This window comes from Cryptomeria japonica, chromosome 10 (genome assembly GCF_030272615.1).
Source record: "Cryptomeria japonica chromosome 10, Sugi_1.0, whole genome shotgun sequence".
In the NCBI taxonomy this organism is placed as follows: Eukaryota; Viridiplantae; Streptophyta; class Pinopsida; order Cupressales; family Cupressaceae; genus Cryptomeria; species Cryptomeria japonica.
In genome coordinates this window covers 563,417,139-563,443,071 of record NC_081414.1, presented here as the reverse complement: position 1 = coordinate 563,443,071, position 25,933 = coordinate 563,417,139, and the positions used below count along the sequence as shown (strand labels likewise).

At 36.2% G+C, this 25,933-nt stretch overlaps 1 protein-coding gene across 3 annotated transcripts in view; it reads left to right on the top strand.

The window, feature by feature from the left end:
• Positions 1-5,222: 5,222 nt before the first annotated feature.
• The window catches only part of LOC131060730 (NADPH-dependent diflavin oxidoreductase 1), a 263,737-nt gene continuing 243,026 nt past the window's right edge, over positions 5,223-25,933 (top strand). The window contains exons 1-3 of one of the 3 annotated variants that reach the window (XM_057994081.2): positions 5,223-5,472; positions 25,291-25,352; positions 25,470-25,609. In XM_057994081.2, the coding sequence (XP_057850064.2) occupies positions 25,472-25,609 (138 nt within the window). In that variant the 5' untranslated portion in view covers positions 5,223-5,472; positions 25,291-25,352; positions 25,470-25,471. Of the gene's footprint in view, positions 5,473-5,575; positions 5,684-25,290; positions 25,353-25,469; positions 25,610-25,933 lie in introns of those variants that run through there. The other 2 variants (XM_057994082.2, XM_057994083.2) reach the window with 2 other exon arrangements.

Here is a 25,933-nt window from a genome sequence, read left to right as displayed (position 1 = left end):
ATTGTTTAGACTCATTAGTCACTTCAACTTGGTTTTGGTGAACCTTACTTGCTTTGGATCTTCAATCTCCTCAATTTTGAAGTACTCCATCTCATTTATCTAGTCAATCAACACCTCCAAATTTAGGCTTTTGGCATAACTAGGAATCTAAATTCTTAAACTATTTCCAATCCTAGTGGTCTCCTTCATCATCTTGATCTAGGTTGACTCCTCCTTCTATAGGATTTTGTCATCTCACTCTTGTACCCTCAACTCTTCATCATTACCCTCCTCTTTTGGTCTCTTGTTTATGCCCTTTCTCCAGTCTCCTTCAACAACATCTAGTTGGTTTTTAATGGCTCTTATCATTTCCGTCACTTCCTCTACTCTTCTGGTGACATTATCCATTATTGACATCCTTCTCGACGATATCTCTCCTTTTGAACTAGGCACGACTACCTCAATTCAATGATTCGATTCAATGTTGTAACTACCTCACTTTGGTGATAGATTGACAACACTTGCAACATGCCTCTAGTGAGCAATTTGTCCACACCAAAGATCTTATAGAATTCCCACCTCCATAAGCTTGAATCTTGCTCTCATACCAGTTGACGTAGTAAAGGTTATAAGGTTTGAAATGGAATATCCAACCTTGGAACCCAAACATGCACATAAACACAACAAAGAATTTGAATGCAAATAATAACATGGAGTTTTATTGATGAAAACAAAAATGACTACATGCCCACATGCCTTTGCATGCAAACTTACAAATTTCCATGGGCTTATTCTAGAGAAAATAATAAAATAGGAAGCCTCTTGATCGATCTTTCCCTATCTACTACACTTGATGATTTCCTATGCCTCTTAAGTATTTAAATATCGGATTCCAACATTAGCAGTGATATGTATCAACCTCCCAAGCCTTGTTGTTGATATAATGTATGCACATGCTTTGACTATTTAATGAGGGTCTAAATCTAGGTGTGAATAGGTACAGACCTATTTGAGTGTCGTTCGGTCTTAGATCCATCACATAACAAGCTCCATATGATTTGCAAGGCTTGGAAAGAGTTTGCATGCTTTTAGTACTAACTTCATGTTGAGATCCTCAGGGACACTCCTATGTCATTTATGATGCCACAACATGAAGTTTTGCAAGTGTAAAATAACCTAGCAGTTGGTGGGAGATTGAAGTCCTTAAGAACTTACTCAGAGTTTAAGGGGATTTGAGACATGTAAGAAATTTCACAATCTAGACATGAGCTAAAACTTTTCAACTCCATAACCTGCTCAAATTTGATCCAAAATCTACCAATTTGTAATTTGAGTACCCATTTGGCTTCTTAACAAGTTGAGTTTGAAAATTAGTCAAGAATCAATTGTAAAACTTCAAAAGTGATCATCAACTTCTACAACCATTTAAACAAAGGAGAAGACAAAAGGTAAGGCAAGGACAATTTTTTTTGGCCCATATAGGATTTCTTAGATCAATTATTATTGATGGGCTACAAGGGGTACATAAAATGCCAACAATGACTTTCTTTATATAATGAGAATCTATTGACTATTGTGAGGGAGTTGAAAGTTGATTATTATGTATTTTCTATGATATAATTTATTCTTTTCATTTTTCTTCTTGCTTTCCGCTTGATAGTGGATTTTTGTCGAGAATTGTAATAAATGTGTATCATATAAGTTTCAAGTTTAGGTCACCAAACATTTGTTGATTATAAGTATTTTTTTGCAATAAGATAGACCATTTACTTTATAATTATGAAATATATCTTTAAATTATGTCATTCTCAAATATTTGTTTATTTTATAATTTGGAAATTATCTTTAGCTTACACTTACTTTCTTTGGTTTTGATAATGTTTGTTTAAGTAAATGATAGTCAATTTATAATTTTTATATTCATCCATCTAATTATTTTGATGAACTTCCAAATCAAGGATTCCTAAACCCTTTCCTTCTTGTACCTTTCTTTTTCTATTTCTTTTATAATTAAACAAATCTCAAATTACAACTAACATCAATAAAATTGAATATTGAATGGTTATTCAAGGATTTGATTTATAAATCATTTTACCTTTTCAAACACAACCCTATTTATTAGTCCAAGAATGCAAGTCTCTTTGTAAAAATAGCTTCCATGGTTAATAATTGCATTATCTCATACGTCGAGACTTGATAATCAAATACTCGGGGCTATTAAGTTCTATTCTATAACTTAAGTCTGTTTTAAGGTGTGATAAATTTGTTAGTAATTTTTTTATCTTACATGTTGGTGTACAGACAAACCCATCAACACTTTGATTCCTCAATCATTTGACATTGACTAAATGAGTATTCATCACTGTAAATAATATAAACTTTGTCTTGATAGGGGAACTATGGTTTTTGATACATAGAGTATATGAATCTATTTTTCGTTGTACGAATCCATTTATGCCCCAATAAAACATTATATGTAAAATGCCCTGACATCATGACAAACTATTTTTAAAATGTGATAGGTCCCAAAATAGTAGGAAGAATGAGAATGGACATAGATTATTCTTTTGATACGTAATTTGTGGTGTGAGGGTCCACTCCCTTTTATTAAAACATAAAAGAATGGAGTTACATCAAGCCTATTAGGCAGGAAGCTAAGAAAAAAAGGCGAGGAAGAGAAGAAAAGTTCCAAAGAAGAGAGAAGAATCTTAAAGAGACTACTAGAAGAACATAAAAGAAGCCAAGCCAAAAACACAATCAACTACAAAAGAAGGTAATCGCTAAAGATCGGGACTAAAAATCAAAACCAAACTAAACTCTTATCTTACACAATAGGAGAGAATTCATCCTCCATTGTGAATGTTCCTTAATCTCTTCCTTGTCTAAAATACAAAGTTTTTCAACCTCAAACTTTCAACCCTTTTTCTTCTTATAAATGCCACAATTAGGTTTGGATTTGCTACTCACCATCTCAGAGATCCCATATTTTGGCGGGGGGGGGAGCCACAACAAAATCGTTATCCAAAATTTTTGAAATCATATCATCCATACCCTCCATGAAAGGAAAAGTGCCTTATAATTCAAGTCCATCCTCCTTCGCCTCTGATGGAATATCAGAAATATTATCAATCACAGGGGGAAACAACTTCGAAGGTTGCTTTGAAATAGAAGAATCTAGAGGCTGAACTAGATCAAGATCCACAATAGGTTGAGGCTCCATAAACTTACCATGATTTCTCCAAATGAAATCACCATCTGGAGATACGACCTTCCTAATACATTTTTTAAGGCTAACCTTGCCTAGTTTTAGTCTCTCTCTAGAGAGCACAAGCCTCTATTTTGTGTTCCAAATTATTATAATGAAAACATAAAAATGGAAGCCCTTCATAATTTAAAATCGAGTCCAAGAACCAAAAGAAGATTGGATCCATATTGAATGAAATAGAGGTTTGGATAAGTCTACCATGACACAAACCCCAACATACCTTTGAACAATATCCACCTCTTTTAAATCAAGCTTAACAAAGGTTCCCACTTAATTGATCAACAAACTAATGAGTTGAACATTCCACATAACCAAGGGCAGATTATAGAGCTTGATCCAAATAAGCATATAAAAATGAAAGTATGAAAGGATAATCAAAATTCTAACAAATACAAATTGAATTAAGAGTAAGAATTAGACAACTAGAAATATAATATTTTTCATAACAAAAAATAGAAGGATAAACATCAAGGTAAAAATACAAAGGTGCATAAATACTAGTTTCACACATTTATATAGGAAAATAAACACCCTATATTAAAATATACAAGGTAGTATATTTATTATGACAACCCAAGACACAATTAGCTTAGGTAAAAGAACTAAGTGTACACAAACAATACTTAAAATATATTAACATTTTGATAAAGAGGGGTAAATGTTGGTGTGAATGTGGTTACATCCTAACTAGTTCAAAGTTAGAACCTATTCACATGATAGGCTAACTTAGGAGCTAGCTTGCATTTAAGTTAGTTGTCACAAAGTTACTTTATGTAGCTTGTCATTTAATATTGTTCATAGGATCATGTTAATTATTCTAGGTGGCATTTTAGAAGATATGGGCCATGCCACATTATTTAATATTTGCTTTATGCATTAATCATTATGCATTTAATGTTTGTATTGAGGGTAGTAATAATCCTACCTCATCACCTTGCCTATATAAGCAAGGCTCATTTGTACATTGTATCATATCTCAATCATATCAATTCATAGGATTTGCAATCTCATTGTTCATACAAGATCATGTTGCACCATTTGCTTTTGGTTGATCCTTGAAGTCTACAACTTTATGATGAGTTCTTTATCATTCCAACAATAAATTCTCTTAGCCTTACGTGTAATAAACAATATTTTGTTGTAGTGCACATCATGCAATCCATTATAGGAATCTACTATCAAATTTACAAAAACGAGACCATGACATACTATAATATGAACTGTACTTTGTCAATAGTTAAAATTGCATGAATGACCCTAATCTTGATATTCATGACCTTGAACCTCTATGTGGCCTTGATCTTGGAATGGTGGCCTTGAACTTTATGATCTTATTGCTTAGAAACTTGTTTGTCCATGCATATCTAGACTAGGTGGTGCTTGAAACACCAACTAGTCAAATTGGAGATGATGATGTGACTTGTATTAATTATTACAAATAATAAACATAAACAATCTTTCTAATGAAAAGTATGAGCAAACCTTGGGTTGAGCTCAATGAACTTAAACTAAGGCAAATGATATCAAATGCACATTCTATCGGTTATAAGAATAAGTTCAATTTTTTAATTTTTTTTAATTTTATGGATATTATGTAGTTGTTGGAAAGAATTCTATATAATTTAAGCAACATATTCTTGTCAAAGTTGATTCATCTGTTTTTGAAAGATTGCAACTCAATTTATAAATTTGTAATTTTTGAAAATAGGGATGAACGATGTTAATTCATTTAATGAATCTATGGTTGAAATTGTTTGAAAATATTTTGGTAGAATATAAGAGATATGATAGATAAATAAGAAATTTTTTTAGATTAATAATGTAGATGTAATTTATTTAAAATAATTATTTTCATGCAATCAAATGAAAAGTATTAAATATTTTGTTAAAAATAAAAATTACAAATTAAAGAAAATTCTGGACTAGATGAAATTTAAAATTATGAAAAATGGAGGAAAATGAGTTCGATTGCATATAATTTAAAAACTGAGATGGAAACAAGTTGCCGTGAACAACATCTGGGTCGCTGTTTGCTGTTACCTGGATATATTTTGTAGCAGCGTTCACCCAGAAAATTGTCTCAGGCCGGTAAAAGCAAATTTTAGGCGGTTGAAACACTCCTCGCCTCACGCCGAAAAAACAAATTTGAACTCGCAACTAAAGTTTTCGTTTAAAAGGCTGCAAAAATCTTGTCTCGAGCTCAAGAAACTAGTAGCTCTAAAACCCCGGTAATTTAGATCGACTTTTCGTTTATTATGAAAGATTGAAGCAGTAGTTGTAGGGAGATTGGATTTGGTTTGTCTCATTTTAAAAAAAGTTCGGTTTTGGTAGGGTTTCGTAATTTTTTTCCTGCAAACTCTGCCCCTTAAGTCTTATCGGCATCGTCGACAGCACGACACAGTTTTGCAGAATCTTGAGGAGTCACTTCCGATCGTTTCAGTTAGTTTTTTTGGGGAATCTCTACGAAGGGAGATCATTGTTTGTTGTGTTTTATTTCATTCTAAAACAATTTTGTTGTTATCTGTTTAAATGAATGCATATGGCTGTTTTCATATATGAACTAGTGTTAGGTCCCTATTTGTTCCTTCATTTAGAGATATTTTGAACTGTGAAATGAATTTTATGTTTATTTGTTCATTTAAAGTTTTTTGTTTATTTTGTTTTCCTTGTTCTTGAGGTTATTGTTGTGACAATTTTCTCAGCAGAATTGTTAAGTTAGTATTGAATGGATTCCAACTTTCCTCAGCAGAATTGTTAAGTTAGTATTGAATGGATTCCAGCTACTGCTTATGCTGTAAATGAAATGGATATTAGATCTATTTTTTTTTTCGATCGGTAAATGGTACTTTATATTGATATGTCAAAAACAGTCTATTACATATGATTTGCAGCAAAAAGAGACCACCAAAACACCAGCCACCAAAAAACTAAACACATGCTGTCTGATAATTACATATGAAGGCTGGCTAAATAATCAAAACAAAAACCAACAAAACATAAACTACTGTGGTGCATTAACCACTACAATCTCCTTGCCTTTCTCGCATCTTTCCATAGCATGTTCACGCCGATCCTCCTTGTCGACATGGTCATCATGGGCTTCCGGGGGGAAGCCAATCCACAGCGACCTACCACCCATGGTGTTCTTGGAGCCTTGAGGCCTTCCATGTTTTTTCTTCGGAGAGGAACCCGAGCTTGAGTCCCCGCCCAGTCTCCTTCCAAGAGAGGGGCTCCATTTTTCCAACTCTAGTCGGATTTCAGCATTTTCCCACGCCCTGATGTATTCCTGCACTCCATGCATACCAATTTGGGCCGAAGCCCTGCGAACTTCCTTACTACAGTTCGCACTCCATAAAAGAAACGGGCGTAAAGGGGGTTGAAATTCGCACGAATGCAGCCACATGCCATTCGGGCAAACAAAGCCTTCCCCATCCTTCGCCATCCGAATGAAGTTCGCCAAGTCGTCTCTCCATTCTTCCTTCACACCATTCGAGACCAACTAGTGAACACGATCCACCCCTACCAACTCAAAGGCCCACGCAGCAAACATGGATGCTATATCCACGTTAGTACGGTATTTGAATCCCCTTCCATGTATTCATCAGCGAGCACAATCTTCACTCCGTTGAGAAAGTCTCGGTCTTCAAACCTGAAGACATTTGAGAGACGCTCATCAGAGATTGCATCCCAAAAGGCCACCATAGGACGCGTTGCCCTAAGAGAAAAGTTCGGCTCCATCACTGTGCCAATGCACAAAACCTGCACTACCAACACTCCTGCACTACCTTACCAAAGGCTCACTACTCTTACGCTCAATAACCAAGATCAAACTTTGCTTCCTTAACACGATAACTCCCTTCTTAAATGCACATTATCCTTTGATATCCTTGAAACATTCCCCGATTGCACACCATTAATGCGAGTACTCCTTTCAAGTGTACATCACATCTGGCCATCTCTCGAACTCCGCCACCTTGCCCGATAAAACTACCCACAACGTGCAGGAATGACGAACACCACAGACTGTTAACCCGTACCGCTGCCAAGATGCACTCAAAACGCAACATTAAATGCTCGTCACCTCAATGGTAACAGATAGTATCTATCAAAAATCAGCCCCAAGATACCACATCTACTCGGGCATTGATATTCTCATCACACCAACCTCCAAATCCAAAGCCTCGTTTGCACATCTATTTGCCTCCAAATTGCCACCTCGAAGAGTGTGGGATATTTGGAAGTCTTCAAAAAGCTTCAAGCTTGATGTGATCATGTCAATATCACGACTAAATTTTCCAACTTAGCGAGCTACCACAGATGATTGCATTAATGATCACTAGGGAGTCCCCTTCCAGATGTAGCTTGGTCACCCCTAATCTACGAGCTAGAAGTACAGAAAGAACGACCGCTTTGGCCTCAACTTCGTTGTTGGGACCATTTGGCAACCTTTGCCATCCTTCACCAATTTTGACCCGTAGAAAGTTCTTCTCAACACACCCAGCACTTGACGGCCCCGGGTTACCCTTGGACGCACCATCGAAATTGATCTTTGTCCATCCATCTTCCGGGGGTATCCACTCAACCACTCTCTCCCCAATGCCTACCGGATTAACCCGATCCGGCCCATTAATGGGCGATATCAGAGCTATTTTCACATAGAGATAATAGTAGAGATTGGACCACCTTCATATATTAAGCTTATATATTTTTCTTCACAAACCTTAATCATTGTACAACATATTTTTTCACAGTTTTGTGCCATCATACTGGATCTTGTCCTTTAAAGACCAAATGTCACAAGGCAAGGGATTGGTGGGACACACTAAAATTTTAAAAGATTGTGTTGAATAAGTGACAAACAACTTGGTTTTGTAGATGGGTAACACCCTCTCCCATGGTTGTTGTTTGGTTAGGACTTAGTGGTACAATTAGGTACCGATATGCTTTTTATAGTATTGCATTCTTTTCTGAAACCACGTCTATGTTACTTGAACAAAAAAACAAGGGTGCTACATTTGAGAGATCATCTTTCCACATACAAATAGAGCTAGCATCTTTGCTTTTGCATCAATTTGAAATGATTCCACATCCTTTTAGAAGCAATTCTAGACGTGGTTGTCTAGTAGGTCTATCCTTACATTATTAGGTTTCGTAAACGCAAAGGAGAATTCTTTCTATAAAAATTCGATTCAAGTCTTTTGTATGTGGAAAATTATATTATGTTGGCATTTATCTCTTGTGGTGTTTGCTTCAAAGATTTGGCATAGCTCGCGGTATGGTTTAATGGAAAATTGTGTAGCTGAATTTCATTAGTGTTTTGTAACAGTGTTTGATATTATGAAGAGAAGGTTGTCTATGCTCTTCATTGAGGGGTTAATTGAGAATCTGAAAGGATTCGTTAGGCCTTTGAGCCTCCTTCCCTACAAGAGGCAATCAAACGAACTTTGGCACTTAGACTTCTTTGCCAAGGAAAAGTTTCAAATAAAGACTTTCCCTCCAAAGAAGCATTTTCATAAAAATGTATAGCAGCTCAATAACTATCCATCAAAGCCATATATGTAGGCAAAGAATGAATTGAGGAGGAAGAAGTTATCCTTCAACTTCAAGGAGTCTTGGTCACTTGGACATATAGGTGTCTTGAGAAAGCGTAGCTGCATTACTTTGAGGTAAGATCTGAAGATGAATTGGGTCTCAAAGAGGTTGATTTACAGATTGAAGAAGAATAACTCGAATTGGTAACTAAAGAAGAAAGAGATTGATCGAAAGAAGGTGAAATTTCAAGAGGTAGTCTTGCAAAACTCTTTGGTACACCAAGGCACAATCCTTTTCGAATCCATGGTGTTTTGCAAGGTCAAAGGGTTACAATACTCATTGACATGGGTGCTACTTATAATTTCATAGACGAGGGACTAGTAACAAAATGAGGTCTCGAAATAGAATATTTTAAAGGCTTCAATGTGATAGTTGTCAATGGTTTTTCTATCCAATGTTCTAGAAAGATGTCTCAATTGAGTCTGAACTTGGGGGGAGAGGATACGAAGGATGATTTCATGTTGTCACTATAGGAGATACAAATATGGTATTGGATATCTAGTGGTTGCACTCATTGGGAGATTTCATAGAATTTCAAGACCATGGAAGTAAAGTTTTAGTTTGAAGGGAAAGAAGTGGCACTTTGTGAAATGACAAATGGAGAATTGAGGGCTGTATTTGCTAAAAGAATGGAGAGAATCTTTTGTAATGGACAAGCAACGTGGGTAGCTCAATTCTTGGTGACTATATAAAATTTTCTATAGGTAAGAAATTACATAGGTGTACAGAATGTCTTGAACAAGCATAGTAAGGTTTTCAGTGACATTCCATTACGGACACTACCTTAAAGAGGTTTTAAACATTTCATTGAACAAGACATTGGGTATTTCAAAACTTATAAATTTTACTATGCTTGTTCAAGAGAATGTGTTGTTCATCAAATAAATTAATTTTAGAAAACATTTTCAGGTCTTTCGCAACCCTTACCTTTTTTAGAGAAAAAGTAGGAAAGTGTTTCAATGGATTTCGTATATGTTGTTGTATATAGACTCATTTAGTATTCACATTTGTTTGCTATTTCTAAAAATTTTAATGACCACAAGTTGCTAAACTCCTTTTTAAGGATGTGCTGAGACTCCATGGATTACCCAAGAGCAGTATAAGTGATAGAGATAGTCAATTATTGAGCTTGTTTTGACAAGTTCTTTTTCAATTGGCTGGAATCAAGCTCACAATTGGTACTAGCTATCATCCACAGACAAATTGGTGAACAAAGATTGTAAACAAATGGGTGGAAGGTTACTTGAGGAATTATTTTGCTGATCAACAAAAGACACAGATTAAATAGCTCCATCTAGGGAAGTATTGTTATAACACCACATATCACATGTCAATCAGGATGATGCCATTCATGGCTTTCTATGGGTATGATGTCATGACCCCAGTTATAACCTATTAATCATCAAATTGTCTTACTCCGTAAGACTTCACAATTTTCTTAATCTAATCAAGGCAAGGCAAATAGAAAGAAAATACTGACTCTATTGTATCGATCCAATTCAACCCCGATGCTTATGATAATATACACCAAAATGACTATTGTGGAACATCGATTTATTACTGCAGATAACGATAGAATGGTAAGATCATAATGTGGTAATAAAAAATAATATTAACCCCCAATATGGTCAGCGATTGAAACAAACTAAAGGCAATGACAATCTTTAATTGAAGAGACTAAGTAATCGCAGCATGTAGGCTTAATTATCAGAGGCAGCGATAGGTAATCAAGGCTCTCATAATCACAGCGATTAATAAACTAATGGTTAATGCAAATAAGATTAAGGAGACAGCGATTAAGTGAAGGGTGTGATTAACAATGGAGTGGTGTCCACTGTTGAAGGGACAGCAACTTAATTAAATAGTCACCACTTTGGGAGAGGACATAACCTTCCAAGCCCGATGAAGGGATGTAAGAGAACAGCACCCATGTATTCAAGGAGGCATTGAAGAACAAAGATCAGCATTGGCTAAAAGCAAGGAATTACAGTCTCAGCATTATTAAATTAAGACAGCAATTTATATTCTGATCTGAGTATTTTGGATCTACAACAAAGTTAAGCATTTGACCTGATAAGAGTTGCAGATTCAGAAGATATGTTAAACAGCAGTTACATATTTATCCAATATTATGGTTCTTAATCTATACCTCATTTAGGAATTCTAGGGCAAATTAAGTTAAGCCCCAGTTGGGGATATTACATATGAAGCCCAGAGTTTATTGACCATGTTTTGTTTGACAATAGGGTCATAGGAGCAAGTTATTTGATCAAGCAAAGTGAAAGATACCCACCACTGAATGGATTGCTGATTTGTTTGTTTAATTCAGTTTTTTGGCCAGCGTATGCGTTTTTTTGGATTTTTGAGATTAATGCTTGAAACTTGACAATGTAGAATGAGTACAAATGCAATACATAAAGAAATACTGACTGGAATAAAATTTTCAGACTTCTGATTTATTTATCAGCAATGAATAATTTCAAAGAATAGTTAAATGCTATCATTCAAAGCCAACTAACATACCAAGTGTCTTGAGCTTGCTTGGTAAGGCTTATTCTACTGCCTGAATTGAAGAATATGATGAAATTGGAGCTTCCACAATGAGACAACAGCTCCAAAATGTTTTATTGACCCTAACATGAATTATCAAAAACAATTGACGAAGAATTATGTAGACCCAGATGAAATTCCAACTTCTTACCAGGAGAAGCTCCATTTTGGTGTGCTCTTTACCCATTGGTTTGCTCCTATAGCTCCAGTATGAATCAATTCCCCCAAATAGACACTGGAATTCTTCTTATTAGCCCTTAACAATGATTTTTGTAACAAAAATTCTAGTTAAAACCCTCCAATTTATTTCTTTGGTGTCCCAGGCTGTCTCCAAATGGTACAATTCAGCTGGAGGATGAATAGCTGAACCAAATTAATAAAATAGAGTCTGAAATGACTTCTAAACCTGCTGTGATCTGAAAATCAGATTGTCTCCTTGCTGTAGCAGTTGCAAAACTCAGAAAATTGGCCCTTTTTGGCAAGATATGAGCTTCCTAGACAAATAAATGTAGTGTAGATGAGGGGGATTCTGTCCTCTCACCCAAGATCTGAAAGTTTCCGTTTCCAAATCCCAAAACCAACCCTGCAAGAAACGTTGCATGTTGATTTTAGTCTTTTAGATTAATACAATACTCAGGAAATAGAAATTTATCTTAATTTCCAGATTAATATTAATTGCTATTAGTGTTTAGGAATTTCCAGAATTAAGCAAAAGTAGAGAAATGAACAAAATGAACACACAACACACAAGTACCCTGGGAAAACCTCCTAGGAGGAAAAACCCAACAAGAAAGATCCTCAGATCTGATTATGCTTTAACACAATGTTTTGATTACAATACTTATCTCTGATTGCTATCCAAACAACAAGTTGCCAAGGTGATGTAGAGTGATGCCCTAGCTGTAGATGACCAAGACATCCATCAGCAGAAGATAACTTCAACAGGTTGAAGCAACATATAACTAAATGTTCTTGCAGTTCACCAAGGAGCAAATTTGCCAAGTGTAGGAGGGCAGATCACATTTAGGACCTCTTTACTTCATTTTGATGCACCCACATATATATCTTCCTCTAGATGTAAAACCTCTAAAGTCGGCTTAGCATAAATAAAATTTATTTATTACTTATTTCCTTAGCACGTTTCATAAAGCCACATCAAGTGGTGTGAGGATAGGGTTTGCCCTATTTGAGGTTGGCGTGTGAGAGAGGGCCCAGCCCTAGAGGGTGGCGTGTGAGGGAAAAGGGGCCCAACCCCTAAAGGGCGGATTCCAATGTTGCCTTAAGCAATTGGAATCCGCTCTTCACCCTAATTAAAACTAACACTCCCTCTTAATTAGGGAGAAGAGAATATAATCAGAATATCGCTATCTTCCATCTTGCACACAAGCAAAGAATGGATTACATAATCAGAACATAGTAGACTTCCATCTTGGACACAAGCATAGAATGAAATTACATAATCAGAGGTCTTCCATCTTGCACACAAGCAAAGATTGGAATTACATAACAAAAGATACTTTCATCTTGCACACAAGCAAAGACTGAAGCCACCTTACATTGCCCAAATAGGGTGGTGAGGATCTTTTCTACCATCTTACATTGCCCGCAGAGGATGGTAACAATTATTCTTCTCCCTGAGAAGACTACCACCTTACATTGCCCGTAGCGTGTGGTTGATGCAACACAATGCATCACTGGGAACGAGACTCCTTCTCAACCAAGGTCTCATTTTCTGAAATCCCAAGCCTGTCTCTGAAGTACACAAACTTCACCTTGGATAGAGGCTTTGTGAGGGTATCTGCAACCTGATCATCAGTGCTGACATACTTCAGTTGAATAGCACCTCTTTGCACCATATCTCGAATGAAGTGATAATGAGTTTCCACATGTTTTGACCTGTCATGAAACACTGGATTGACAAACATCTTGATACAACTCTGATTATCACAATGTATAATTGTAGGTACCCAAGGTTGTCCAAACAACCCAACAAGAAGCTTACGAAGCCACACTGCTTCTCTAGAGGCAACACTTGCTGCAATATACTTGGCTTCGGCAGTACTTAGTGCAACAGAGGATTGTTTTCTGCAAGCCCAAGAGATCACTGTGGATCCTAAGCTGAAACAAATGCCAGAAGTGCTTTTCCTGTCTTTGACACTTCCAACCCAATTTGCATCTGAATAACCTTCCAAGGTTATTGAAGTGTTAAGTGGATACTTCAGCCCATAACCAACTGTGCCTCGCAAGTATCTTAGGATTTGCTTGGCTGCAACAAGATGAACATGTTTGGGTATGCTCATGAACTGATTGAGAGCATTCACTGCATAGCATATGTCTGGTCTAGTGTTAACTAGATACATCAATGATCCAATCAACTGCCTGTACTCCGATGGATCTGCAAAATCAGAGTTAGTTGCAGAAACACTTAACTTCTTTAAGTTAGATTCCATAGGAGCAGACATAGGTTTACAATCCATCATTCTAAATTTTTTCAAAATATCAATAGTATACTTTCCTTGACTTAGAAAAATTTCGTTAGATCTTTGCCATACTTCTAGACCTAGAAAATAATGCATTAGACCTAAGTCCTTCATTTCAAATTCTGAAGCTAATTCTTTTTTACATCTAATGATAAGTTCATCTTTACCAGTAAGAAATAAATCCTCCACATATAGAACTAGAATTAGCATTTCATTATTAGATATCTTAAAGTAGATGTTAGAGTCAGCATCATGTTTACAAAATCTTAAACTTGACAAGTACTTATCAATTCTTTCATACCAAGCACGAGGGGCCTGTTTGAGGCCATATAGAGCTTTCTTCAATCTGCACACATGAGTTTCTCTATCCTGAATCTCATAACCCTCAGGTTGTTCAATATAGACTTCTTCCTCAATGACACCATTAAGGAAGACAGTCTTAACATCCATTTGATGTAGCCTCCAACCTCTAGCTGCAACAATAACTATTATAGTTCTAATAGAGGTATATCTAGCAACAAGAGCAAATGCTTCTTCATAGTCTATGCCTTTCTTTTGAGAAAAACCACGAGCTACAAATCTAGCCTTATATTTTTCAATACTACCATCAGCATTATGTTTAATTTTGAATAACCATTTAGAGGAAACAACAGATTTACCTTTGGGTCTAGGCACAATGTTCCAAACATCATTATTGATGATTGATTGATACTCTTCATTCATAGCAAGCTTCCAGGCATGATGGTTCAAGGCTTCTTCAACATTGCATGGCTTAGACTCAATGAGATTGCACATCAATGCAACGCAGTTGGAGAATACTTGAGGTCTCTTGGTTTCTCGGAAAGTGCCACTGGGAGATGCAAATCTTTCAGCTTCTTGAATGGTGTTTCTTGCCCAAAGTGGCCTATTTTTGCTAACAACAATGTCACTAGGTATATCAGTGGGTTTCATAGGCTCCGGTGGATCATTATGCTCTTCTTGAGGTGGAGGTTCAACAGGCTCCCTCTGAATCTCAGGGTTCGTATCAACATTCATATCTTGATTGTCATTAACTTCATCAATAACAAGAGAACTTTTTGATTTCTTAAAGGCAATATCTTCTTCAAAAGTAACATCCCTACTTACCTCAACATACCTTTGACCTGGAATATAGATCTTGAAGGCCTTGGAGGATTCACTGTATCCAACTAGCATGCCTTTCTTCCCGGAGGGCTCCAACTTGGTTCGCTTTTCCTTGGGCACATGAACATAAACAGGACTTCCAAAAATTCTTAAGTGACTGATGTCAGGTTCGGATCCTGTGAAGGCTTCTTCAGGAGTCATATTCTTTAGAACACGGTGAGGACATCTATTCTGAATATATACCGCTGTTCTAGAAGCCTCAACCCCTAGAAAGGTCTGCAAATCTTGATCATGAATCATAGCCTTTGCAGCCTCAACAATTGTTTTATTCTTCCTTTCAGCAACTCCATTTTGCTGAGGATTGTATGGAACACAAAACTCCCTCTTAATTCCTGTTTCAACACAAAAATCATGAAAGTTACCAGAGGTATACTCACCTCCATTGTCAGATCTTAAACATTTAATTCTTTTACCAAAGGTGTTTTCAGCCAATGCCTTAAACTCTTTAAATCTACTTAAGACTTCATCAGATTGTTTAGATTTCAAGAAGTAGATCCAAGTTTTCCTAGAGAAATCATCTATGAAGATTACATAATAAAGAAATCCACTAGGAGATGCTATAGACATAGGACCACATAAATCAGAGTGAACAAGTTCTAGTTTATCTTTAGCTCTATTTTCACTTTTATGAAAAGGGCTTTTAACATTTTTACCTATAGCACAACCTTTGCATGTATCATCATGAATTTGACTGAGTTTAGGCATACCTTTGACTAACTTTCCAAGGGAGGGAAGTGCTTGATAGTGTAAGTGTCCAAGTCTTCTATGCCATAGCTCACAGGATTCGGGAGCCTCATCAATGAGGGCTTGAACAGGGTTAATAGAGAGCTTATATAAACTATCATATCTATTACCAATTATACAAGCAAATTTAAAACTAGATTTCTTAGGCCAAGCTAGTACTTTTCCCTCAGAAAATGCAATTTGATAACCTTTATCTTCTAGAGTCGAAATGGAAATTAAGTTTCTTTTAATTCCAAGAACAAATAAGATATCACTAGGGTGAAGTGAAATACCAGAGTCTAAATTTAAAGTAGTGCTAGACCCTCTTACCGAATATCGACCATCGTCACCAATTACCACATGTAGACTGGTATCCTTTTCTACTAAGTCTGAAAGATGATCACGGTAGCCTGTGATGTGTCTGGAAGCACCACTGTCAATCAGCCATGTGTTACTGTCTGTGGTTATGCTGCTTGACAGGGCAAAGATGAATAAGAAGTCATCATTCTGTTCAGAGACTTCATTTAGGTTGGCTTCTCTTTGCATAGGATCATTCTGACATTCTTTAGCATAGTGACCAAATTTGTCACATCTGAAACATCGAACATGAGAGATATCTTTTGGCTTCTTCCAAGAATGCTGAGAACTAGGTGGTCTGAAATCTCTATTCCTCTTGGGATAATACTTCTTCCAATTTCCACCTTTCTTGCATTGGGCTGCAAGCATGTGTTGATCATCTACTTGAGGACTTTTGAGTTGCCCCCTTGTGATAAGACGCGACTCTTCTTGAATGCAATCATTCTTAAGGCGATCTAGGGTAGGTAACTCAGTTCTACCACTTATGGTTTGAATAAAGGACTCCCATGAGTGTGGTAGACCATTTAGGGCAATCATAACAAGATCCTTGTCTTCCATGTTATGTCTAATTGTACCTAGCTGATTCTTTAGTTCTGAAATCCTCATAAAATAAGACATAACATAATCTTCTTTTGACATTTTGATATTAAGTAATTGCTGCCTTAAAGTAATTGCCCTACTGAGATTGTTAATTTCATAGGTACCTTGTAGATGACTGAATATTTCTCTTGCAATAGTGAATGAGGCAATAGAGGTGACTAGGTGGTCTTTAACTGAATCAATAAGGAGCTTTCTGGCCTTGATAACATCCCTTTTGAATTGCTTTAGCTCAGCTGCATTCGTAGGTTCAGTTAGCTCTTTCGCTTCTATGAAGTGAAGAAGATCTTCCTCTAGAGCAACCATGATTCGAACCTTCCATGCAACAAAGTTGAGATTTCCATCAAGCCTATCTTCAACTTCCAGCTCCATTGACCTGACTTGTGAATGAGACAACAATCTGGAAATAAAAGAGTACTAAATTCTGAAATCTGAAAGTTGATCTAGCCTATAGCTCTGATACCATGTTGATTTTAGTCTTTTAGATTAATACAATACTCAGAAAATAGAAATTTATCTTAATTTCCTGATTAATATTAATTGTTGTTAGTGTTTAGGAATTTCCAAAATTAAGCAAAAGTAGAGAAATGAACAGAATGAACACACAACACACAAGCACCCTGGGAAAACCTCCTAGGAGGAGAAACCCAGCAAGAAAGATTCTCAGATCTGATTATGCTTTAACACAATGTTCTGATTACAATACTTATCTCTGATTGCTGTCCAAACAACAAGTTGCCAAGGTGATGTAGAGTGATGCCCTAGCTGTAGATGACCAAGACATCCATCAGCAGAAGATAACTTCAACAGGCTGAAGCAGCATATAACTAAATGTTCTTGCAGTTCACCAAGGAGCAGATTCGCCAAGTGTAGGAGGGCAGATCACATTTAGGAGCAGAGCAGATCGAATTGTATGAGATATATATTTCTTTACTTCATTTTGATGCACTCACATATATATCTTCCTCTAGATGTAAAACCTCTAAAGTCGGCTTAGCATAAATAAAATTTATTTATTACTTATTTCCTTAGCACGTTTCATAAAGCCACATCAAGTGGCGTGAGGATAGGGTCTGCCCTATTTGAGGTTGGCGTGTGAGAGAGGGCCCAGCCCTAGAGGGGTGGCGTGTGAGGGAAAAGGGGTGCAACTCCTAAAGGGCGGATTCCAATGTTGCCTTAGGCAATTGGAATCCGCTCTTCACCCTAATTAAAACTAACATTGCAGACGTGCAATTACCAATGCTCTCCAAAAAACAACTTCAATAATAATTGAAATGCTGCCCCCAATGTCTTTTTAACATGCCCCAAACCCTAATTCGAATTTGGGGTTAGGTTTGTACTTTTGGCATCATAAAACATGTTAAATTGTTTTTTTTTATTAAATAAATACTTCCCCTAAGTGGTTTGACCCATTGAGGGTCTAATTCCTCATTAAAAGTGGCCATATATTTAAGTTATAACTTCTAGGAAAATGTGCCAAGGGGCCACTTTTCTAGGTGACATGAGATGAGCAGGGGTTGACCTACCATTCGAGTTCCCGTAGGTCAATGACATGGTTAGGGGACTCATTCTGAGGGTCATGGAGCTTTGCAAGGGCTCTGTGAGCCGTTTTGGATCTTCAGACGACAGTTCCTACTTTTTAGGGAGGTCTCCTATTTTTTAGGTAGAACTGGCAGTTGACTGAATGACCACCTGGGGGACCAAGGAGTAGAGCAGGATCCTTTTGAGCAGTTACAGGTGTTTGGAGAGAGGTTCCTACTTTTTAGGGTGAGTCCCTACTTTTTAGGAGGAATTGTCAGTTGGCTTGCAGGACTCAGACAACATCAGTGATCACAGTGCTTCAGACGGAATTCAAATTTGAGTCGCGGATTTCATGTTATGAATATATTAGGAAATATTTTATATTTAAAATATTTCCTAAGTTGGATTAAATAAATAATAATAAAGAGAAATAATACAATCACTTTATTAATAAAGTGGCCCCTTGGCACATTTTCCTAGAAGTTATAACTTAAATATATGGCCACTTTTAATGAGGAATTAGACCCTCAATGGGTCAAACCACTTAGAGGAAGTATTTATTTAATAAAAAGAAACAATTTAACATGTTTTATGATGCCAAAAGTACAACCCTAACCCCAAATTCGAATTAGGGTTTGAGGCATGTTAAAAAGACATTGGGGGCAGCATTTCAATTATTATTGAAGTTGTTTTTAGGTGAGCATTGGTAATTGCAGGTCTGCAACGTTTCTTGCAGGGTTGGTTTTGGGATTTGTAGACGGAAACCTTCAGATCTTGGGTGAGAGGACGGAATCCCCCTCATCTACACTACATTTATTTGTCTGGAAGCTCATATCTTGCCAAAAAGGGCCAATTTTCTGAGTTTTGCAATTGCTACAGCAAGGAGACAATTTGATTTATGATGGATTGTATTATTCACATTATCATAACCCATGATTGCACCAGTTGTACCTTCAAGTCTAGAATGCAAATCATTATTCTCTTCTTGACCAAAGGCTGCCATATCTTGAGGAAGAGAAGTTATATCACTTTTGTTATTAACCTCGTGGGGTGGCTCGAATGACATGCTAGAGGCTGCTGATTTGCCAAGTTCAACACACACCTCCTCTATCAAGATAGACTCACACACATCCGTCAAACTCTCCTCGGAACCATCACCATTAAGCACATTTTCTGTTTTGTTCCCATCTTCTAAGGTCTGATTTGAAAAATCAGACTCATTATGACATGTATCTTCAATATCAAAAGCATCAGTAACACCCAAACAATGAGTGTTTGCATGAGATGACCCCTCACAACCATCATCCTTATGCACCAAAGCATCGAAATCTTGATTATGCTCAGTAGCAAGACTGCTGTCATAAAAGTCAGGGCTGCTATGGCTTGTTTTCCCCTTGCATCCCTCTTGTTTAACACTCATATATTGCATGCCAACTGTAGGAATCCCTCCTACAACTCCCTCCTCATGTGCCATGACCTTTGAATCATCATTGTGTTCATATGAAGGACTGCTGTTATAAAAATCAGAATGGTTGCCATACCTTTGTGATATGTTTTCAACATAAAACATACCTAATTCGAATTTAGGGTTAGGGTTGTACTTTTGGCATCATAAAACATGTCAAATTGTTTCTTTTTATTAAATAAATACTTCCCCTAAGTGGTTTGACCTATTGAGGGTCTAATTCCTCATTAAAAGTGGCCATATATTTAAGTTATAACTTCTAGGAAAATGTGCCAAGGGGCCACTTTATTAATATAAAGTGATTGTATTATTTCTCTTTATTATTAATTATTTAATCCAACTTAGGAAATATTTTAATATTTCCTAATTTATTCATAACATGAAATCCGCGACTCAGATTTGAATTCCGTCTGAAGCACTGTGATCACTGATGTTGTCTGAGTCCTGCAGGCCAACTGACAGTTCCTCCTAAAAAGTAGGGACTCGCCCTAAAAAGTAGGAACCTCTCTCCAAACACCTGTAACTGCTCAAAAGGATCCTGCTCTACTCCTTGGTCCCCCAGGTGGTCATTCAGTCAACTGCCAGTTCTCTCTAAAAAATAGGAGACCTCCCTAAAAAGTAGGAACTGTCGTTTGAAGGTCCAAAACGGCTCACAGAGCCCCTGCAAAGCTCCATGACCCTCAGAATGAGTCCCCTAACCATGTCATTGACCTACGGGAACTCGAATGGTAGGTCAACCCCTGCTCATCTCATGTCACCTAGAAAAGGGGACATTACACAAAGCCAAGAGATTTTAAAATCACCTAAGGGTAATCTCCAAGAGGCTCAACATTAATAGAAATTGTATGTAGATTGTTGTAGAATAGGGAGGAAATTTGACACAGGAGACACAATGTTTGTAAGATTGCAGCCATACAAACAATCTTCTTTAAATGCAAGTAGATCTGAGAAACTTAAGCCTTGTTTCTATGGGCCTTATAGAATTATCTCCATTAGATGATGAGGGCAAGTTGATTTGGTCCCTAAAGCAGCAACGGATGTAAGGGAAAGGAAGCTAAGAAACCAAAGCACTAAGGAGTTTTTGATTTGATGGAAGGATCTCCTTGTAGAAGATGCAACATGGCAAGGCCCTCAAATATTAGAGCATCCAAATTTGCAATTGTTTGAGGACAAGCAATTTTGAGCAAGGCCGATTCGTAATATTCCATTATTTTGTTAATATAAGTTTGTAAATATTAGGTTTATTCCTTGTCTCTTAGGGTTTTTAGTGTTCTATTTTGGAGTTCCCCTTCTTAGCATTTACTATCCAATTTTACTTTTCTTTATTTTCCATCAGAATTTTGAATGTACTTGTTCTATCATGCTTTCCATCCATCATGTGCACTTTTCCTTATGTTGTTGGACTTTTGAAATTGTTTGTCTCGGTATGCTTGTTGCTCGACCTTCAACCTTTGACACCTCAACCAATGGTATGAGTCTTGTGGTCCCTTGACTCTTGTACTCTGATATTCTTACCTTTGTTTTGTTTGACCCAACACGTGTTGTAATGACATTGATGAACTATTTTGGTGCCATAAGTTATTCCAGCTAGGTTTTCCTACCTAGGAACATTGTTTAAAAGTAAAAAACGTGGATTCACAATTACATGTGGCATTAGAGGATTGAAAATGCATTGCTTTTATTTAATGAAGCTTTTGCAATATGAGGTTGACATTTCTAAGATCTCATATCGACCACTGTTTTGGGGATACAAAAAGGAACACATCCATTCAAGGAGGATCATTTGTCAATTTCTATATATAAACATAGTTTGAAATCTTTTTGAGTAGTTGTGTTTGAGCATGTGAATATGAGGACAAAAACTTGTAGATCTATCTGAGATTAGAGGATGTAGTCCCATTGATTTCAAAGGTTATAGGATTGCATTTGTTTGGTTGGAGGACACTCTGATTTAGAGGTTGCATTGTAGCTTCATTTGGTTGCAAATCAATTGCATAGTATGGGGTTTTGGTTGATGTCTACTCGTAGAATACAAATGATAGTTTCTTGTTGTTCATTGGTAGTTTAATTTTGCTGTTATTGTTGAACATGTAAATGTACTCAAATTCTATTGTAATAAGGAAAGGATAGGGAGTTAAATTTGTTCTTTGTTGGGTTTTTGGTTATTGTACAATTGTAATATTGTGATGTAAACAATGATTAAATTGAGTTTGATAAGCTTTGAGTTAAATACTAAAATCCTTATTTGTCCCAAATACTAAACATTTGAAAAGAGCTTAAAATTAATTTAATGTCAGATTTGCATAATTATTTTGGAGTTGGACATTGCAATCATCCTTATTTTATGAATGTCGATTGAACTCTACTTGATAGTTAGGGTACAAGGTCTTAGTTAAGAGATTTTATACTAGGGGATGTAAACCATTTATATGAATGACACTTTTAAACCAATGTTTTAAGGTGGTTTTTGAATGTTTATAAATAACATAAATTTGAGCTAAAGTGAAAATCCTTGGCAAGGAACTTTTACATTTGGAGATGTTAGACTTTTTATGACTAAATATACCTAGGGTTAAGGGGCCCTAGACTTCGAGAAATTTATGGTTGGATGCCAACTCCTAATTTGTGTTAACCACTGTTACAGGACTTGTAGAGACTTGTTAAGATTTTGCAAGTCTTGAGGTGAGGAGGTAAAAAATGAGGCCCAAGTACTTGATGAGTTTGGTCAAACTTGTTGGATCTCATTAGTCTTGACGGGTAGACTTAGATGGTGGTAGTTAAAAAAGAAAAAGAAAAAAGAAATAAAAAATTGAAAACCTAAGCACTTCAAATAAATTCCAACGCTCTAAAAACACACTCATTTCATTTGCAAGCATGAAGAGAAAAAAGAATATTGGAGTCAAAATCACATGCCATAGAAGAAAAACACCAGCACACAAGTTGAGCAACACACATTGTTTCAGTTCCATTTGGGCAGGTTTGTAACAACCTTGGTGCATCTAAAGAAGTTTATGGAGCATTTGGGAGAGCCTTGATTTGGCATAGCCCACCATCAGTTTGAAGTAAGTTTGAGGAGATAATTTTTTATTTTGAATCTTTTTTTTTTTCAAATTTCATTGTATTCTACATTTTTTTTTTCATTGTAGGTTTATGGAACAAAGAACAAACCTTAGTTGTTTTTGTAATTTTTTCTATTTTTAGCTGCCAACACTAATTGTTATTTTGTTGGAGTATGTTTGAGAATCTACACTCCCAAAAGTGCAACAGGTTGTTGGTGCAAATGTTGAATGATTTTTTTCATGTTCAATACAACCTTCACTTCCGTAACAAACAAATATTGGGCATAGTTAGATTGAATCACCAAGAATGAGGATCCTATCTTTAACAAGGATGACATTGCATGGGTTGATCAGGTGGATCTAGAGGCAGATGTAGTACCCCTGGCTATTGTTTTTGCCTTATCTCTTTTATTCATCCCAAATGGATTGGAAGCATTATTAGAAGTTGTCTATCATACTTGAGAGGTCCCTTTTGCTAATCTAGGGTATCTTTTCACTGCTCTATCAAAATTGAGTTGCCAATCGCTGGGAGGTTTCTTCCAACACATCATTAGGTGTTTTCAGACTTGTCACACCAAATCCATTATCAGGTTATCCTAATCAGTTTCCATGTTGTTAGAATTTCCTCATCTTCTTCATATGGCTTATTTGGTTTGGGCCTCCAAGCATTAATCGATTCTTTACATTGAAGCCTATATCTTTCTCTATGTCCTCCCTACAAGATTTTCCTTCTTACCAGAATTCTGGAGTTCCTTTCCAGCCATAGATTCTAAATTACATTGGCTTATTGTTGAAATGGGCTTTAAAGTCCCATTCTGAAATTTTCTTGGCTATGGCTATGCCAATATCCACTTCCTTTGGTTCTAGGTGAGCGCATCCTATGTCTATTTTATTGAAGAATCTTCTTGAAATCTTCCCATGCCATCTTTTACAATCTAGAAACAAATGATACCTCTCTTATGAGCTGCTTGTGTAAAAGGATAGCTTGAAGGACCATGAAATCCTCTATGGGTGAGAGCATCTTACATCAGCATCTTAACTAAAATTGTTCACCCTAAAATAAAATTTCCTTCACTTTTAACTTTTCAAAAGAATTCTTCATATGCCTTTTAAACTGAAATGTCTCTTCACTTGGCCTTGTTCAACGTAAACTGATGATTCCTCACATTTGACAGGGTGTTATCTTTCAAAATATTTTCTTGACTTGCAATTTTATCTCTATCAAAATGATGGGGCCACTCCTTCCAATTTTTTTCCTTTTAAATATGTGAGAGTTTTTAACCTTGTTCCCAAAGTCCTTTCTGTATAGGCCTATAAATCAGCAAGCCCTAATTTTAGCCAAAGTATATAAGGAGATGATAGTCTAATATAAGTATAGTTTTAAAATAAATGTATTTAGCTGGCTTTGGAAGACCTTTATGCATAAAATCTGAGATGTTCAGTTAAAATATGTTAGGAGATGCATCAGTTTGTATGAATATCACTCTGAAATGAAAGATTTAAATTAGTTTTGGAAGCATATAAAATATTTTTTATGTTATGCAATAAGAATGCAAAATTTAATTTTATGAAGTTGAAGATTTGACATGCAGCAATAATTTTTGTACGTCAGGTAACTTTCGATTTAAGATCACCACTCAAATTTTAGTGACTGTTGAGTTATTTCAACATTGCTAAAATCACCTGGCAATAGAAGAGAAACTGTAGAAATCTTTTCAGAAATGCAGAATTAAATTAGACTCTGCTATTATCTGAATTGAGTTTATCTTTAGGATAATAGGCTACTCAATTTCACCTGTACAACTAATAGTATCTGGCATTAGACTTCTGATAATATGTAAATTTGCATGCCAAAATTTTAATCTGCTGCTGGTACTTGCCAATAAGGAAGATCGCTGGAAATATTTGGGGGCTAAATTTCAATGAGATGGAGGCTTGTGCTTCGAATTCCTTTGTATTGTTTGAACCAGTTTTATCTTATTCTTCCTTTTTTTTTCATTTTTTTTTACCAGTAATTATTGTTGAGATTTATAGTTATACATGTTCTATTTATATCTTTCTATTCAGGCATCCGAAACTGTGGTTCCTTTGGGGCAAGAGGAGGATATTGTACTTTACTTGAATTGTATAATTTATCATAATGGAAGATAGGAATCAATATCTTGTTTGCTCCCTGCACAAGGGGATAGTTTCTACTGAACATCTGAAAGAATTTAGTTTAAACACAATATTTCTGGTGAATATTTTGCCTTGAACAATTATGGGCAGCAGGAGTTTAATATCTCTAGTGCATTTCATTGATAAAAAGGGTATCCTTTACTTACATTTATTTGTTTAAGTTATTCTTTTTGTTGTGCATAATCTTTTGTTATGACATTATACAAATTTCCTTGCAACCTGTTACTTTTGAGATTGAGTTACCCATTATTGCACATGCATGCAGTTTCAAACTGGCAGCAAAGTAGAGGGGAACCTCAGCATGAGTTGACTAATTTGCAAACTATTTCTCCTTTTATGCAGAGATGACATTTATGGTTTTTAGTACAACGAATTAGTATTGGGATTCAGTCTGTACAATCCAGGTTCATGATTTTTTAGTTGACTTTGGTAAAACTGAAAATGCATTTTGAGTTTCATGTCATTGCAACATATGAAATTTCATGACATCATAAAGCTAAGTTATTGTGTTGTTTGGATAGAAATGGAAGACAAGCACAGGCTATTGGTACTTTATGCTTCTCAAACTGGGAATGCTCAAGATGTTGCAGAACGCATTGGACGTGAAGCAGAACGGAGACAATGTAACTTGGCGGTCTTATCAATGGAAGACTTTGATGTGGTATTTCCTTAAAAATCCTAAATTCTTGCTCTTGGAGGATATTTGTATTATCTTCTTATGGCTTAGCCAGATTTACATCTATATGTTTCAGTCACATTTATGTATTGCAACTTGAATACTTTATAAACCTTATCATGTTTTTTGTTTGATTAAATAAGGAGGATTCTCTATAAGGCATTGCCTATGAAGCTTCAAAAAAATGATTACAAGAACATAGCGGTCACATTGACCAAACAACTAGAACATAATGAAACAACAACCATGCCCACCAAAGGAAACAACCCAAAATAGTAGATCAAAACTCCGAAATGCTCAATAACATGA